General features: G+C 33.4%; 1 protein-coding gene across 3 annotated transcripts; it reads left to right on the top strand.

Moving 5' to 3' along the window:
- Positions 1–777: 777 nt before the first annotated feature.
- On the top strand, positions 778–11,392 carry LOC103501498 (uncharacterized). 3 transcript variants are annotated; one of them, XM_008465089.3, is made up of 9 exons: positions 793–992; positions 1,161–1,430; positions 3,589–3,736; positions 3,841–3,991; positions 4,090–4,215; positions 4,300–4,380; positions 8,599–8,791; positions 8,892–9,162; positions 10,840–11,392. In XM_008465089.3, exons 2-9 carry the CDS (start codon positions 1,239–1,241, stop codon positions 11,097–11,099), a joined length of 1,422 nt encoding a protein of 473 aa, XP_008463311.1. In that variant the 5' UTR covers positions 793–992; positions 1,161–1,238; the 3' UTR covers positions 11,100–11,392. The 3 variants fall into 3 exon arrangements, with proteins under 3 accessions (XP_008463310.1, XP_008463311.1, XP_050944243.1); XM_008465088.3 differs by having other exon boundaries at positions 778–1,430; XM_051088286.1 differs by lacking the exon at positions 1,161–1,430.
- The last annotated feature ends 6,942 nt before the right edge of the window (positions 11,393–18,334 follow it).

Below are 18,334 nucleotides of genomic sequence, written 5' to 3'. Positions count from 1 at the left end.
GGTGACAACTTTTTAGCATTACTTGTCTATGTTGATGATATAATAATCATAGAAGCAAATACTACTCTCATTTGATGCCTACAAAACCTGCTCAATGACAAGTTCTTACTCAAAGACTTAGGATCTCTAAAATTCTTCCTTAGACTTGAACTAGCCCGATCCTCACTGGTCCTTTTTTTTTTATCACAAAGATACTAGGCTAGGCATTACGCCTACTTGAAGATGTTGGATTAAAAAAAAAAGATTATTGTAAAAGGAAATCAAAACTTAATTTATGATATGAACATCACAATTAAAAAGCTTTTTTTTCATTTGATGTACCATATATGTATGAAAAAATGGTGAAAAGTAAGGATTTAATAATAACTATTTTAATTTATGAAATGAAAGTCCTAATTAAAAAGATCAAAGAAAATGCTTTTAAGAAAAATGTTGTATTTTATGACAAATATGTACACGGAAAAAAGATTTGTGAAAACAAAGGATGAAAGCTTAAATTATTACTAGGAACGTTGTAATCAGAAGCTTACTTAATTCTATGGAACATTGTTAAATTTATAGAATGAATATCATGATAAAATCATATATATTTTAGAACCAAAATACACAATCATAATACTGACACTAATATAATACTGGAGGAATAAATCACTCATGGTGGTGAAGTTGAATTTCCTGGACAAACAGTCACACCATGACAATTTCCAAATCAAACAAGGAAAGAGGAGGGTCACGTGGAGGTCATGTGGAGAAAGATGTTTTATATTAATTTAGAATTTTAAATTCTGTTCTTCGTAATTCTTTTTCCCCCTTCTTCTTCTTCATTTTCTGCTCATTCTTATCTCTTCTTAGAACAATGCTTGTTGTTCAATCCCATCTGACTTCACTTGGACTCCACTGACACTCTCCAACTCCCGGCGCCGGCGGCCTCACTCGCCGCCTTACGGGAACCACCCACCCCCGCTTCATCTTCCCTTTTCTTTTGCTTCCCGGTAAGCTTTTTTCTGCTCTAGGGTTTCTAAATTTCACAATTTCCACCTCTTCTATTCTTCCTCAATCGCCTCGCGTATTCAAACTTTTCTTTCCAATTGAGTTCCTTCCTGGGGTTTAAACCTTCTGCTTTCCCCAATTTCTTTCGGTAATTGGGGGTTTCTTTCAAGGGTTATGTGAAATTCGTTCCTGCTTGGAACAAAGAGAAGTAGGAGAGCTTCTTGTTTGTTTGGGGGAAAGTATTACTCATGGAAGGGAGGAGGATTTCTGCTAGTCCTCGGCCTTGTTCTGGTCGGCGTATTTTGGCTAAGAAACGACCTCGGGTGGATGGGTTTGTTAATAGTGTTAAGAAGCTGCAGAGACGGGAGATATGTTCGAAGCGTGATCGTGCTTTTAGTATGAGTAATGCTCAAGAGAGATTTCGCAACATGCGTTTGATGGTTCGTTGTTTTTAATTTTGTATTTTGTGATTTTTGACTGTTTTTTCCTACATTACATACTCGTTTCTCCCATTGCTGATTCGTTTCGTTTGGCTACTCGATGATGTTTTTTTCCCTCTCTAAACCCTAGCTCATCTTATACATCGTGGGATGTCTCGTCCTTTGTCTTTATCCATCTCGACTGATGAGCGTTTGGCCGATGCTTGTTTCTCCATTTCCATTTCTGTATATTAGACAAAATGTCACTTTACGTACTTATCGACTGCTTATAGGATGTCTCAGTGTTACATAGGTTATCTCTGGTCATAAGGGGTTTACCTAGTGTCCTTCCTCATACGACAACAGAACCTATTAAAGGAATTCTTAGTGTAGTTTCTTGATCTTCATAGTTTTAACAATAAACCCTAAAAGATTAAATAGAAAAAAATATGAAATTTCCTGGAGGTTATATGTTGCTAATGCTTTCTTTTTTCTTCTTTTTAAGGAATCTTTTATTACAGACGAACTGAATGCGAATCTAGTTTTTTCCTGGCCATATTATTTGTTGCTGGGGAAATATAGTTCCTCACCTTAAGGGAATTGCGTTTGCATTATCAAATTCTATATAAAGTAGGAATTCTTGGTGGTGAATGAGTAAAATAGTAAACAAATGACCAACAGAACTGAATGTGAATCTGATTTTTGGCGATATTATTTGTTGCTGGGGAAATATAGGCGGTCACCTTAAGGGAATTGTGTTTGCATTATTAACTATTAAATACATTTCGGTTGGCTATTTTGTTTACTAATTTACTTATTCTGCACCAAGAATTCCTACTTCACGTAGAAGGTGGACCGTATATCTTGATTTGGGGTGGATTTCTGTGAGTTTGTCTTTGTTATTGTTGGAATGCCGACAGAGTCTGTAAGTTATCATGTATCATACTTGCTTCAGGTCAAGCACTGGAAGTGACTGGCTATAATTCACTGCATTAACATGACTTTGGGTTTTGGCAAATGATTGATGGCAAAATTGTGTAGAAAATATGTAACAGCAGGAAGGATCTGTCATAAATCATAACTGACCTTATGCTTTTTGAGGTGTGGGCCTTGCAGAGCTTGGATCACTACTTCAACCCATCTTTGGAACTTCTTTGAAGGGTCAAGCTAAGATCATTTGGTCCAATGGGGTGTAGGCTTTCATTATCGAGAGTCCACGATCTTTTTGGGATTTGGTTTCTTTATTTGCTTTTTGTTTGATCAACTTCTAAATTGTTTTGTAATTGCAGTTGAACTCAAATTTTCACTTGTTGGGCCATCTTATTGTAACTATTTGGTGTTTAGGGATATCTCGTTTCCTTAGTTTGAATTTCCCTTGTGATAATGAAATATTTTGTGGCATGCCAGGGGGTATGTTATTCTTTTGGACCTATGGGGGGAGGATGAAGGAGTTTTGAGGGGGCTTGAGAGGCTTTTGAGTAATGTCATCATTGAGTTCTACTTCTCTTTATGGGCTCCAATATGAGAACCTTTTTGTAATGACTCGTTAGGTCTTGTTTTACGTGGTTGGAAACTTTTTTTTTTTGGTAGTTTTCTGTTAGAAAACCTCCTAACAAGAAGTTACTCAAGAACCAGAAATAAACTCAAGAACAGTCAATTATGGAATTGTACTGAAATGTGCTATAATATCATGGAAAAGTAGAAGTCAAAAGATAACCACTAGCCTTGCTAGAGAGCTGGACTCTCCCAAAATCCCAAATTAGTAAATACCACAAAATTCTTCACACCTTTCTCCAACAAAGAGATTTAGACTCTCCTTCTATTTATAACTAAATTTCCTAACTTCCTATTTAATTTCTCATATACCTCTTACCAATACCATACTAATATACTTATGTAGGCACCTCACATTTTCCTCCTCCTTTTGATCTATGATAAATATATATTTTTCTTCAAAGGAAAAAAAGCTTATGTTGTTTGAGATTAGTGTATAACATTGGACTAATATGACACCTTTCCAAGCAGCTGCTGAGATTATATTTATAAAATGTTAGTTTGAGGGCTGATATGATACTTTCCTAGTAATTGGCGTTGAGTTTTTTATGCTTGGAATCAACTTGAATGTTGTTTTTTTGTAAAATTTATCTGCGCTTTCTATTTAATTATTTAAATGTATCAGGAGGAATATGATACTCATGATCCAAAGGGGCATTGTTCACCCGTTTTACCTTTTCTGATGAAGAGGACAAAAGTAATTGAAATTGTCGCTGCACGTGATATTGTTTTTGCTCTAGCACATTCTGGTGTTTGTGCAGCTTTTAGCAGGGGTAAATGCAGTATTTATTCCCAATGATTTTTCTTTAATGCACGTGAAAAAAATATTCTTCTTAAATGAAAATTCCAAAATGACATTGTTGGTTATTTTGTGCAGAGACAAATGAAAGAATATGCTTCTTGAATGTCAGTCCTGACGAGGTCATTAGGAGTTTGTTTTACAATAAGAACAATGATTCACTTATCACAGTTTCAGTTTATGCTTCTGATAACTTCAGTTCTTTGAAATGCAGATCTACAAGGATTGAGTGCGTCAAATTCCATTGCTTATGTTTAGACTGTTCGATTTCTTCGATTCAATGCTTATATTTATCTCTAACTGATATTTCCTCCCGAAATCCATTAGATACATTCGAAGGGGCAAACCTGATGCAGGTTTTGCACTTTTTGAGTCTGAATCGTTGAAGTGGCCTGGATTTGTTGAGTTTGATGATGTTAATGGGAAAGTTTTAACCTACTCTGCACAGGATAGGTACTTGTTTCCCTTTTTATTTTTTTTTGTTTCATTCTATTAGTTTCTGTAACTTTTTTCATTTTCCCACTCTTTTGTTACCAGTATATACAAGGTGTTTGACCTGAAAAACTATACCATGCTTTACTCTATATCAGATAAGCATGTTCAAGAAATCAAGATCAGGTAATTCTATCTACTTTTCTCTTCCTTGGTGTTATGTAATGGAACGAAGAAAATTCAGTGAACAAATTTGTCTTGAGATGACTCTTCATGATCATCGCAAGTGAGAATGATAGAAAATTGAACATATATTAGAGTGTGGAGATTAATATCTAGACTTAAGGCTACTCTCCTGATTAATTTGTCTTATTTTTTAGAAGATAATGTATCACCTATATTATGCAACTCCTTGTGGATGCATATGATAGAACTTAGATTATCAACTTACCTTTGTTGTGTATGTTCTTCTTTTCCTTCTTCATTTGAATTTAAGAGGGCGCCATTATGTTTTTGCATTGGGTCATTCATGTGTACATTCTTTGTATGTGCTTTCTAGGGGCTTTTTAAAAGTGAACAACTTTTTTTTTTTTTTTTTGCATTAAAACCAGATCTTCAAAGTAGATAAATTTGCTTTCACTAAAATAAAGTTCAATACAACATAAAGCCATTGACAAGCTTAAAGAAAGGTTCAACAGTGAATTGTACTTTACAGCTCAATTACAAGCAATGCAATAGAGAGAAAATGCAAACTATCTATCAAAGTTTAACCAACTCACTCTCTAACTATTGATGGCGGTTTGGGAAACAACACTTGAGAACTGGCATAGAGTTGTGAACTGAGAATGCATTTATTTCAGTACTTGGGAGGTGGCTGATGTGTAGGTAGCAAGCCAAATCGCTTCTTAAGAACTCTTTGTTTCGAATATTTGTCATTGGGGGAACAAGCTGGATAAGCAGATTGTGTGGTCAAACCTAGAGGAGATTCCTTCTTTGTGGTGTAGACTTTAGTACCATTGTTGTTCATGTAAAACTAATGATACGTAGTTGATGGACACTCAATGAGATGAAAAAAGGTGCAATTAAAGGTGAACAGCAGGGCAACAGAGAACGAATGATGGCGGTGCAAGACGAATGGTGAGTGGTGAAGGAGCCCATAAAATGGGGAAGCTCCCCCTACAAGAAGGGATTCCAACTATGTTGTTTTTAGGTGGTGAATAGGAGTACTCTAATTTAGGTTGAGTGTCCATGTTGGACATAAATTTGTTGACACACTTGGAGGACCGAAAATATGTGGCCAAGGTCATCAGAGTAGTACGATATGCTCTGATGACAATTTTGGATCAAGGTTACCAGAGTCGTATGATTGGCGAAGGATCTTGAGTTAAAATAGAACGTAAGGGTTCAGAATTGTATGATTGACCATACGGGTCATGTGAGTTCAAATGGAACAAAAGCTGTATGATTCAAAATGCTCTTCTGAATTAGAAATCATCAAAAACGCATGATTCCAGAGTTTGATGAAAAGCAGTCGTGATCACATAGGTAGTTGAAATAATAAGGGAGATAAGAAAAGTAGGTTGGAAGAAGATGAGTAGAAACGTGATGAATTAGGAACTTGAGAAGAGGTGATTAAGTAGAGTTGTCACTTTTGAAAGAAGATGGAAGGTTGAAGATAAAGCAAGGGAGCAACTAGAAAGTTGACCATCAATTGGTGAGCATAACTGATTTTGTAATGGGCCAGCTGACTACAGCATTGATGGGTTTTAAAAAGTAGCATCAGTGTCCAGATTTCAAATTCCGTTGTTTGAATAAAAAATCTTTTAAATTAAAATCCTTTTTTTATACTGAAGTTTTTAATAATATGAAGTTATTCGAAGGAAATTAATTTTATATGGCTCTTATAATACTAATAAAAAAAATTAATTGTTCGTTAATTTGTTTTTGGCACTTATAATAAGGTTTAAGTTATTGTGTAGCAATATTTTTTTACGTATAATTCATATATATAATATTAAATGAAAACAGTGTCGTATGATACAGAATACATTAGTTTTATGAAATTGTACTCATTTTGGTTTACTATCCAAACAACCTTGTCTTGATGCATTTTCAATCGATCTGGAGTTCCAAAGATGTTGAATTGATGGTGGCTTGGGTTTTAGGGGTCTAAAGCAGAGATATATTGCTCTCATTATTAAATTGGATTGGAGATATTCTAGTGAGCATCATTCTATTTGGAGAGAGGTGATGGCATGTATTCTTGGGCCAAGTTTGTATGATCTGCACGCTGCTTGGTGAAGCAATTTAGTCCTACAAATATCTGGTTTAGGTTTTCTGAAGTATGAAAGAAAGTGGATTCTTTTGCTTCTCTCATTTTGGTATAAGAATTCTCTTTTGGCATTTCCGTTGAGAATTTAAAAGGATGAGGAGATCGATCTTTTGAAAGTCATTGTTGGAGGGACTGACATGAGCTTAGTTTGGGAGACTGGAGCTTAGAGTTTTTGGGTGTAACTTGGAACTATTAAAATAAATTTTCCTAAAGAACCCTGAATGTCTTACATCTATAATCAACAATGTGAGAAAAGAAAAGGCCACTCCATGTTGTGGAAGTGTCATTAAGGTGCTACCTATGCTGAGTCCACTATTCATCGCTCCTCTTGTTTTTCTTCCATTTCAGGTCTGAATCTGACCTCTACCTGCCTACTACTGCCCAATTCACTACTATGCATTGCAATTTCATCATGGAATGGGAACTTCATAGCTTGTTGTAGTAGAAACTTTGCCATCAACTAACACAATCTTTTTGGTTTCTTTGGAGGATTAAGATTCCTAGGAAATTGAGGTTCTTTACCTGACAAATTTTACATGGCTGTGCTAACAAGATGGATCGGCATGTGAGGAAGTTACTTTGCTTGTTGGTCTGCTCTGTTGTATTCTTTGTTAGAAGGCGGAGGAAGATTTGGATCACATCCTTTGGCAGTGTGAGTTTGCAATTTCTGTTTGGGAGTTATTTCCCAGACGTTTGGCATTTCGTACACTCATCAGAGGGACACTACGGGTTTGACCAAAGACATCCGTTCTCAATTTGCTGGTGGGAAGAAGGGTTGCTTTTTATGGCTTGGAGTGTTTGCAATCTTATGGACTTTGAGGGTTGAATGGAATATTATTACTTTTAGAGTGGTGGATAGGGGACCTAATGAGGTTTGGTCTCTTGTTTGATGTCATGTTTCTTTGTAAGCTTCGATTTGGTCTACAGGCATTATCTTGCGTAACTGGAATCCCTTCCTGTAGAGGGGCATCTCTTTTTGTGGGATTGGTATTTTGTACGCCTATGTTTTCTTTCATTTTTTTCTTAGTAAAATTTGTTTTTTTTTTCTTTTGAAAAAGAACTTTCATGTTAAATCTGCATGTTTAATCTACTATGACTAGTGAGGTTTTCTATTCCCTCCTTTTATTATGTGTTTGAAATAATTATGTAAACATATATCTGTACGAGGGAAAAATATGTGTTCCCCATGTTTGTGTCCTACTTTTTAAGAGGGGTTAGCATCACGACTTTTTAACTTCATTTTGGTTCTAGGGAAGGGATTGTTCTGACTTCTGAGTCTACCTAGATGCTTCAAGCATCAAATACATTTTTAATTCCATTCCATGTGAAATATAAAGATTAAGATTAACGCTACTGTAGGCTTCTTGTTATAATGTTGTACTATGCACATACCTTTACATTCTACTATTTATTAGATCTCATGCAGGTTCCTTTTCTTTTGAAACTTTGATGAATTCAGTGCCAAAATAGCAATGTTCTCCATTTTTTTTAGCATTGACGTCTGTCTTCCCCCATTAAGATAAAATTTTATTCTTAAGACCTTCAGGCTTCATCTTTCTACATAAGTCAAAGCGTTTTGGTACTCTTAGTGCGAATTGTGTAAAAGGGATAACCATCCAGGTTCCAGCTATACACATTGTGGGCTAAAGAACTTTGTGTGATGTATAGAACTTGTGGGGGAGGCGCAGTGTATGTTAAATGCAGAAGAAAATGATTCATAGAACTTTTTGGCATGGTTTGTTGCAGTATGCAACTCTTTGCAGAATTGTATGTGAACTTAGAGGATACATAGGTGGTAGAAAGTAATCACGATAAATTATAAATTGTTCTTAGAAGAAAACAGAAGACTAATTAAGTTTTTCCTTTTCCCTCTTTCTCCCTTCCTCATATGCATTGGGTTGTGGCAGCTGATTGTTAAAACAATTTTGGTTGATTTTGTTGCATAATTGATTTGATTGCAGAAGCCAGACTGTTGAATTTTAAATTTTCCGGAAACCTTTGGGCTGTGTGATAGTTGGAGATTGTCTTTATGTGTTGATTAAACTATGTTGTTCTACCTTTTATTGTTGTAGCCCTGGAATCATGTTGTTGATCTTCAATAGAGCTAGTAGCCATGTTCCTCTTAAGATTCTGTCGATAGAAGATGGCACAGTTCTCAAAGCTTTCAACCATCTGCTTCATCGGAACAAGAAAGTTGACTTCATAGAACAATTTAATGAAAAACTTCTTGTGAAGCAAGAAAATGAAAATCTTCAAATACTTGATGTAAGTAAAAATTCTTATGTGTAAGGGTAACTTTATGAAAAACTTCTCGACCCGATTTGTGAAGTAATTTTAATTGTAGAAATGTTGTCACTTTTTATAGGTTCGCAATGCTGAATTGATGGAAGTTAGCAGAACTGAATTTATGACCCCATCAGCATTTATCTTTCTGTATGAAAACCAATTGTTCCTGACATTTAGAGACCGAACTGTGGCTGTCTGGAACTTCCGTGGGGAGCTTGTAACTTCGTTTGAGGATCACCTTTTATGGCATCCAGACTGCAATACCAACAACATTTACATCACTAGTGATCAGGATCTCATTATATCTTACTGCAAGGCTGATTCTGATGATCATTGGATGGTAGGAAATGGTAATTCTTAAGCCTACTCTGCATCAGAATAAATCTTCGATTCCACCATTGATCAATAAATAACTTATGTGGTTATCTGAAGGGCTGTAGATTTGTTGCCATTGGTTAACTTGAGATTGTCTTTTTTTATATATTTGTGTCCTGTGAGGTTCAAATGTTTCATTTTACTCCTAACATTGAAAATTCCATTTGCATACTCTTTCATTCTTTCTTGTGCAAGGTACCATTGCTCTTTCATATGACTTTTCTTCTGCACGGTGCAAATTTTTACTCCTAAAATATATTTTTACAATTGTAGGTCTCTCATAAAAGAACCCTTCTGATTATTCTGTTTATTTTCTTGAATGCTTTAGTGCTTTTTCCAAGTCACTTCACTGAGAATAAAGCTATACGAATTTCTGTTAGGGCAGTCAGTTTTGTGGTATGATGATAATGGAATTGTGGATTAGAAATGTTATGAATTTAAGAGATATGGTGTGTGTCTTTGGAGAGTTTCTTTATCTCTTATCCAATTAGTTTTGAGTAGATTCTGCTGTACTAGTCATTATTTAGGATCCCCTGCTCGATGAGTGCCTGGATTGAGAATAAGTGGATTACATATGGGAAAGGGTGGGGGATTCCCCATTTTGTCAGATGGGGGATTGTTTCCAAGCCTACTTCATTGAGCCACCTGCTGATTTGCTTCTTTGGAATGAGTTAATAAGCACAGACACTTTAGTTTGGCTAGCGTAGCGTGTCCGTGTTGATCATGTGTCGGACACTTTGACACTCCAACACTTGTTGAACACGTATTGAACACTTGTTTGGACAGTAAATGTGTTAGAAATGCAAGAATACTTGTGAAGTAGTTTAAAAGACTATATGACAATAATAATAACTTTTGAGCAAAAATACATCAAGCTAAGTTTTTCAAGCATATAATTGCATCAACCCATTTACTTTGGATTTTCATTTTGTATAAAAATGTTCTCTATTTTGAAAACTGTATATTTTAATAAATGTGTCCTTGCCGCGTCGTGTCCTAGATTTTTAAAATAAATGTTATCTATTTTGGAAACTGTATATTTTAATAAGTGTGTCCTTGCCGTGTTGTGTCTTAGATTTTTAAAATATGGCGTTTTGCTGTGTATGTGCCGTGTTGTATCCATATCTTATATCTGTATCATCTGTATCTGTGCTTCTTAGGAATGAGGCCTTGTAAAATTGCTTGGCTATGACATTTCCCCTGGAAGGCCAGGCTTCCTCTCACATTCTGGCATGCATCCTTGGTTATTTATCCATCAAGTGGGTCTCTAATAGTAGTATCAAAGTCCCTTTTAGGATCTTGTGAAAATCATTTGCTATGGATATGCACTAAATTTTCCTCCCATGTATGGTTCCTTGTCAGGAATGGGTTGTTGATTTTCTTCTTCGAGCTTTGTTCCTTGTCAGATGAAAAAAAAAGTTCCTTTTACTGTTTCTTTCCCTATGTTCGTTACCAGTCCTCACCAAAGGTTACACTTTTAGTAGCCTTTTTCCCTGTTATTTCAAGGGATGCTCTCTGTTTGAACTTCAGCTTTTGCTGGCCTTTGTCGGATCAGGAATATGGAGAATGGAATTTTTCTGTTTTGTGTGTGTCTGGAATATGTTAAGCATTGGGATAGAAATTGACTTGATGATATTTACATTTAAATGCAGCTGGTTCTATCAACATCAGCAACATCTTGACTGGAAAATGTCTAGCCAAGATTAATGCAAGCAACGGAAAACCCAAGGTCAACGACAGCAGCAGCAGCAGCAGCGGTGCTGGCAGCTCGAGAAAGGTTTGCAACTCTTCACAGATGAGAAACACGGTTGCAGAGGCTTTGGAAGATATTACCGCACTTTTCTATGATGAAGAGCGTAATGAGATATACACTGGCAACAAGAATGGTCTAGTACATGTGTGGTCTAACTGAAGACCACATTTTTTCTTTTTAAATTTGTTTTTTTGTTATTTTTTTCTCTTTTCTGAAGTTTGCTTTGACATTGATCAAACTGATGATTTGATGATGAAGATGAAAGGCAGTTCATATGTAGAGCTCCAATGCCGAAAAGTTGATGGTAGAATAATAGGTTGTGTCAGTTTAGTGGAATAGAGAAAGCTTTGGTTGCATTGTAACATTAAATAGATTTTAATGTGTTATGTATACTGATTGTAAAAATCCACCTTCGCTTTTATGAGATCAGTTAACAATTTATGATTGACTCTTGTAATGTGTGCTAAATTTGATCATTGAGTTTTGGTCTCTATTTTTGCTTTTAAGGTTCAATTTCTAAGGTGAGAAGTATTTCTGAATGGTCTTCTCAAGTTTATTTTACCCTACCATTCTCTATCTTTGTTAATTTGTTTCATAATGTTGGTTGAAGGTAGGAGAATGGAGAGCAGCGACAAGAAGCATATTGTGAAGAGGGGGAGGGAGGGAGAAGGGTCGCGATCTAAGCTAGAAGGAAAAAAATAGAAAGCGAAAAGAGATGGATCCTTGTTTTGAATTAATCTACCGTGACATTACATTTTTCGAGACTTCAACACTCTGGTGGTGTCTTCTTTAGCTTTTTCCATTACCATATTAATACCTCATCTGTCTTCTTTCTTAAATTGATATAAAAAAAAAACCCTTCCTAAGCTCCAACAAATATCCAAATTAACCCACTGTTTTTCAATTATATATTAGGGGTGAACATGATGATAGAAAAATCAAATCGATCGAACAAATCAAAGTCAGTCGGTCATAAAACAAGAGGGATCGATTGCAGAAAGTTTCAAATCAAGAATTTTTTAAAAGTATTTGTAAGTATCAAACTGATCCATCAAGAACCGATCGATACTTACTCATTAATGCTGATGATCACTCCTAGTACATACCTTCCAAACATTATATTTAGTATATATCATTGTCACTCATTATAGTTATAGTTGTTAGATATAAAAAAATCAGAATTAAATTATTTTGTGCTAAAATTTCTGTATAATTATTATATGATACTATCATATTAACTTATAACATAGTTTATAATACATGTTTTTATTTTATAAAAACAAGGAGTTTTAACTTATATAACCTAAATATAGAGACTCGGTTACATAAAAAGCTTAAAATTACCAGTTTTTTCTTTTTATAAAACACATTTAAGTTTCAAACTTACACAAAAGCAAGACCTAAATAATAACATTATCTATCATTAAGATTAATATTATTAAAAAATAGAAGAACTACGTAATAACACAAACATGGAAAAAAATATTTTTCGTATTGAGCTAATATACATATATTTTTTTAACTGTATGAGATTCGGTTTATTTAATGTAGGATATCACGTATTTATTTTAATATTTGGTTTATTTTTTTCTCATATAAATTCTATTTATTTTCATTGTTATATGTATTTTTACATATTATTTTTTCGTTCCTACGTTTTTTTATGTTGCTTGAGTTTCTCTATTGATAAATATATTTAAAAATGAAAATGTACATCTCATATATTATTTGATACATAAGATGATACATTGTAAAATTGCTATATCCGTGTACTTATTTTGTTTAGTATTAATTTCAAATATAATTATAACAATTATAGATTTTTAGTAAGTTAAATAATAGTAAGATATATATTTTACGTACTTTCTCATATGTACATATAATTATTTCACATATATTTATCTCGTATTATATAATAAACAACTGTAGTAATGTTCTATATAAAACCTGGTATATTTTGAAGACCCAATTATACCGATCCAATAATATATCATATAATAAAGTTAGTTGTTAATGACTGTAATATATTCTTTTCACATACTGTACTTATTGAGTTTTTCGTATGCTAACGTATATTGAAATGTGTAGTTTTGGATTGACTTCAATGAATAATATGAAAAATATAATGTGTTAATTTTGAAATAAAACTTTAAATATAAGAATAATATTGTCCTATGTATATAAAAAGCTGCAATTCAACAAAAATTATGAACAATATACATAATTGATTTATAAAACAGAATTTTTATGAACTATCGTGTAACTCTTGAAACGACATTTGTTTATAGACTAAAGTTGTAAACCCGAGATTCTCTTTGGATTCTTTACTATTGTCATATAATATAGGAAGTTGAATTTAAGTTGTTGAAGAAAAAATGGCAATGTTTTGAGTTAATCATTTTGGATTTTTTTAAAAAAGAAAGAAAAAGAAAAGGAAAAAGGAAAGAAAAGAAAGGAAAAAGGAAATGGAAATAACATTATATAATTTTTTGCATATATATATATATAGTGTAATTTAAAATGGCTTTAAAGAAAATAAGGAGGAAAAAAAGGGAAATTAAGTCTTTCGGGTATTCATTTTTTTGTTTTCTCTCATTATTCTTCTCCCATTTCTCATCTCATTTGGGTTCTTCAACTTCAGAGCCGCGTTTAGGGAGGAATTGAGAAGATTGGAAGCAAAAATTCTATAGTTTGGAGGTTGAAGAAGATGGGAAACAACAAGCTTAATTCATATTTAGCACAGGTTGAATTCACACAGACATCCTCTAATTTTTGAGTTAGTTTGTACTGCTCAAGAGGAATTAAAATGTAAGATTTATTTTGTTGGAAATTATTTAATTTCTAACAAGTTTTATGAAGAAACATGAGCAAATTCTGATGTTAGAATGGTGTTTTTCTAAGAGGCATTTAGGTCACAAGTTTGACGTGTGAATTTGTGGAGCCTTTGGTTTTTCAAGTTTTCCAGATCATACAGAGGGAGTTAGAAGCTCTATTAGGTATGGTTGAAAAGCTTATGAAATTTCCTACAATATTTATGAAGAAGTTGTGAGCCAAAAATTACTGGAAGTAAGCTTAATTTCAAGAGCAAGTCAGGGGTTAGCAGAAGACTTGATTTTGGACTACCTCTATTTCAGGCCATTTTTGTAGCAATCTATTGAGGATCTTGTTTTCTTTCCATTAAGTTGTAGAGGAGTTCCTAAGGAAGAATTTGATATAAATTACATTAATTTTAATGAAGTATTGAGAAAATTATGAATGTTTAAAGTTAAGTTGTTGAATCTGGAAAATTATGGGGAAATAGGTGAAATATTCTTTTATGTCTAAGTTTAAAATAATTGAATGTTATGTTTTGTACGTCATCAAAATTTAGTATAACGATATAAGACTATATAAGGTTTTGACTCTCGATTTTGGTTTGTTTGACAGGCCAAGAGGAAATAAGTCGAGTCTACATACTAGGGAACTAGCCTAAGGCTGTGAGTGATAAACCGATTTCAAAACTGATATTTATGATTGTGTTACTATGTTTGAATATGATTTTATGAATAGCACATGACTTCTACGAATGGTTTCAAGTATAAGTTTCAAGCTTAGGTTTTATGATGACATTTATATATGAGCACATTATTACCATTTTTCTGAAATGTAGTTGAAACAATATCATTTTAAGCAAGTATTGTTTTTAAATTTTCAGTTTTCCACAAACAATTTGAGTAAGCATGAGTTTTACGAAAAATAAAGATAACAGACATGTTTTAATGTTTTCATATGACATCTCAAGATTTTTGTTAACTACATGACTGAGATATTGAGTCCGATGCTATATGGTACCGTGTGCACACAAGTTAAATTTCGTTGTTGACGTTGAGTGTACTTCGTAACAACGATGCTGTCCTGAGTGTTGGACGGACCCCGTTACGACAAAGATGATGGAAGTGCTGGATGGACCCCACTACATCTTAGAGCTAGTAAACATTAGTTGTACTGGGCATTCCCTACACAACATAGATTTGTCATGTTAGTTAAAATGTTTTGATATACTTGATATGCCTTGCTAGATTTCAGTGACGTACATGCAGAATATTTGAGAAAGCTATTATTATTATTATTATTATACATTTATATTTATGGCTTGATTAAACATTTTTATATGCGTAAAGTTTTTACGTGCTCTAATATCTTATTGCTATTAAACATTTTTAAAAGCTTGATTTACAGTTTTAAATTGAGTCACTCACTAAGTTTTATAACTTACCCTTCCAAAATGTTTTTTTCATTTTCTAGGTAGAGATCGAGCTCCCGGTGCCTGATAGACTGTCTTAGTCTACTGAAGCTCCTATATCGATTGCTAGTAGGTGATTGGAGTTGTACATAGAGTCTGTTTTGTTACGTTGTATATGTCTTTGTTGGTTATGTTTTTGGTTATGGTGTCTTCATAGGTTTACTTGCTAAATTAGTTATTTCAGGGCTTCATTTCATGAATGTCTATGATTGGTCTAGGTTCCTCTGTGTTATGTTGCATGTAAAATAGTTTATATATAAGATTAGCATGTTTATTAGGTTCAAGAGTTCAGTAGAGTTTACAAATATTGTTAAAGGAGAGCGATGTCAGTCGGCTTCATGTCGTCTTTCGGTCTAAGCTAGCAGGTAGTTTGGAAGGGGGTGTGACAAAAATATACTGCAATGTTGGTTATACCTGAAAAAAGAAATAATATATATCATTGTAACATATTATACACAATATGCCATGGTATATAATAAACAAACATGTCAACTGAAACAACTTCATATACTATAAAAAAAATTCTACAAGGAGAGCAATGTGTTACTCCACATTTTATGTTATTTGTGGTAAACCCATTTAACATAGCTATCATTGATAATAGGCAAATCCTTCTCCATACATTCTATAGGACCTAAGTAGAGGTATATATTTAGTTTACCCATATCAACAAAACTTCTAACTTGGATAGAAGACTATTGTGTAACTCTTGAAAAAACATATGTTCATAAGCTAAAATTTCTGATACACTATAACTAATATAGTTTATCCGAATCATTGAAAAAACCATCATAATATATTTCAATGTTGGTCATACATGAGAAAAGAAATATATATATATATATATATATATATATATATATATATATATATATATATATATATATATATATATATATATATATATATATATATATAATATATATATATAAGTTTTAGGGAAATGAACGTGTCCTTCGGGATTTCTCGTTCAAAGAAAGGCTATTTTCACTCAAAGCTTTCTTCCTCGGTAAACAGCGACAGTAACTCTAACTGTCCGAAGGTAGCGAAATTCCTTGTCGCATAAGTAGCGACCTGCACGAAAAACAAGTAAACCCATTCATTCACATTCAAATCCAAGAATTTGCAAATTCAGGGTTCAAAGAATATTAAATGGAATATTAGCTTTCTTTGAACAATGTAGATGTATCAAAGATGGAAGAGGTCCGAAGGTTATGAAATAACTCGACTGAAAGGTGCGAAGGAGCTCGACTGAAGGAGTCAATGATGAGATATTCACAAAAAGTTTGTCTTCGAGGCGCCTTCGGCTCTCACCTTGCCGATCCAGCAATATTGCGTGAGTGAAGAAGAAAAAGACAGAAGGGAGAGCGAAGAAGATGTTTTCTAGGATAAGAGATCAGACCTTTATTTTTGCTTACTGGACCATCTCGCGCTTTCCTCCTGGGCCTGGCCCTCTTCCTCCATCTAAGTCAACCTACGAGGCTTTCTACGTTCGGATAGGTAGGCTTTGCAGGAAGAAGAACAATAGCTGAATGGAGTACAGTAGAATTCCCTAGTACGGTCATTCGAGAAGTCCCTCCGAGGACGACTGCCATACAATTCTTGCGAGAGCTGGAGCCCTCACTCGTTTCGTGTAGCAAGACTAAGTCAGAAGTGCTTGAACCTCGAGTCTTCTCTTCCTTTGGAAGTCGCTCCAAATCATGTCCGGAAAGAGAAACATTGTCAGAAATGGGCATAAACTCAGTCGAGCTGTTGCGCTCCTTCTCTAAATATCTGATGTGCTGGTGGCTATATAGTATTATCGACAATATATCCTGGTATATAATGATCCATGTAAGCCGAAGAAAAAATTAGACACTATAAGAAATTCCGAAATTAAACTCAATATATGAAAAATATTGTCAATTAGATGTAATATAATAGATACAAAATTTGAAATACGTTACTATCAAATTCAACAAAAATACTTATTACTAATGTAAGAAAAAATTGAAATACCTAGAAAAAAATATGAATAAGATGAATAAGACGATACAAATTTACTTCAATGGAAAACTTCATCGATATATTATAATTTACCTCACCGAAAAAACATAAATAAGATGAAACAAACATGCAATTACCGAAAAAATTGAAAGACATGAACAGAATAGAAAAGAATAGATGGAGAGAGAGATCAATTGGATGATTGGAAAGAATTATTCATTATATTCTCTGGAAGAATGAAAAATGGAAAGAGAGACAAATGATTGGAAATGTTAACGTACATTAATTCACTGGAAGGATAAGAGAAGAGGGCAAAGAAAGAAGATTGAAAATATTACTATAATTATATTCAATATATACCATATTTACGGGTTATTTTAAGAAATATGGTCTTTTTTGAAATTATTGACAAAAATAGGGTGAGGTGAAAAGAAATTGCAAAAATAGGGTGATGGGGCAAAATATTGTCAAAAATAGAGTGAATTTGGAATTTTTGGAAGGAAATCGTGTATGAGGTACACGATTTACCATGAATTCGTGTACCTCATACACGACTTGCATGGAAGTCGTGTACGGGGTACACGACTTCCACATCAGCTTGGACTTGTTGACCGTCCAAGTCCCGTCCAACGTGGCAAGAAGTCGTGTACCGGGTACACGACTTCTTTGTTTTAATTTAATATTATGTTGTTATTTTTATTATTATTATTATTATTAGTATTATTATTATTACTACTATTATTATGTTTAGTGTTGTTATTATTATTATTATTATTATTAGTATATATTATTATTATTATTATTGTAATTATTATTATTATTATTATTATTATTATTATTATTATTAGTATTATTATGTTATTATTATTTTTATCAATATTATTATTATTATTATTATTAGAATTATTATTGGATGACAACTCAAATTATGTTTAGCAAATACATGTGTTAGTTTCCTTTATGAAGATTTTAATATAATTTCGGTGTAAACGATATGTTATAAATTTCAATTGAATCGAGATAAATTGTTTGTGTACTAAATGTGTAAGTTTTCAAGAGTTTATAGTCAAATTTCTTAGTAAAAAACTACCATACTTATAAAAAGGTTAGACATTTAAAAAATTAA

Source organism: Cucumis melo, chromosome 8 (assembly GCF_025177605.1).
Source record: "Cucumis melo cultivar AY chromosome 8, USDA_Cmelo_AY_1.0, whole genome shotgun sequence".
Taxonomy (NCBI): Eukaryota; Viridiplantae; Streptophyta; class Magnoliopsida; order Cucurbitales; family Cucurbitaceae; genus Cucumis; species Cucumis melo.
The sequence above is the reverse complement of the archived record's forward strand: the minus strand, read 5'-3'. Positions and strand labels throughout refer to the sequence as shown.

Excerpts from the sequence above, each read along its gene's own strand:
- LOC103501498 (XM_008465088.3), top strand. The coding sequence starts at position 1,239 with ATGGAAGGGAGGAGGATTTCTGCTAGTCCTCGGCCTTGTTCTGGTCGG. Across the intron at positions 3,992-4,089 it reads TGCAGATCTACAAGGATTGA|ATACATTCGAAGGGGCAAAC; the intron begins GTGCGTCAAATT and ends GAAATCCATTAG. Across the intron at positions 8,792-8,891 it reads AAAATCTTCAAATACTTGAT|GTTCGCAATGCTGAATTGAT; the intron begins GTAAGTAAAAAT and ends CACTTTTTATAG.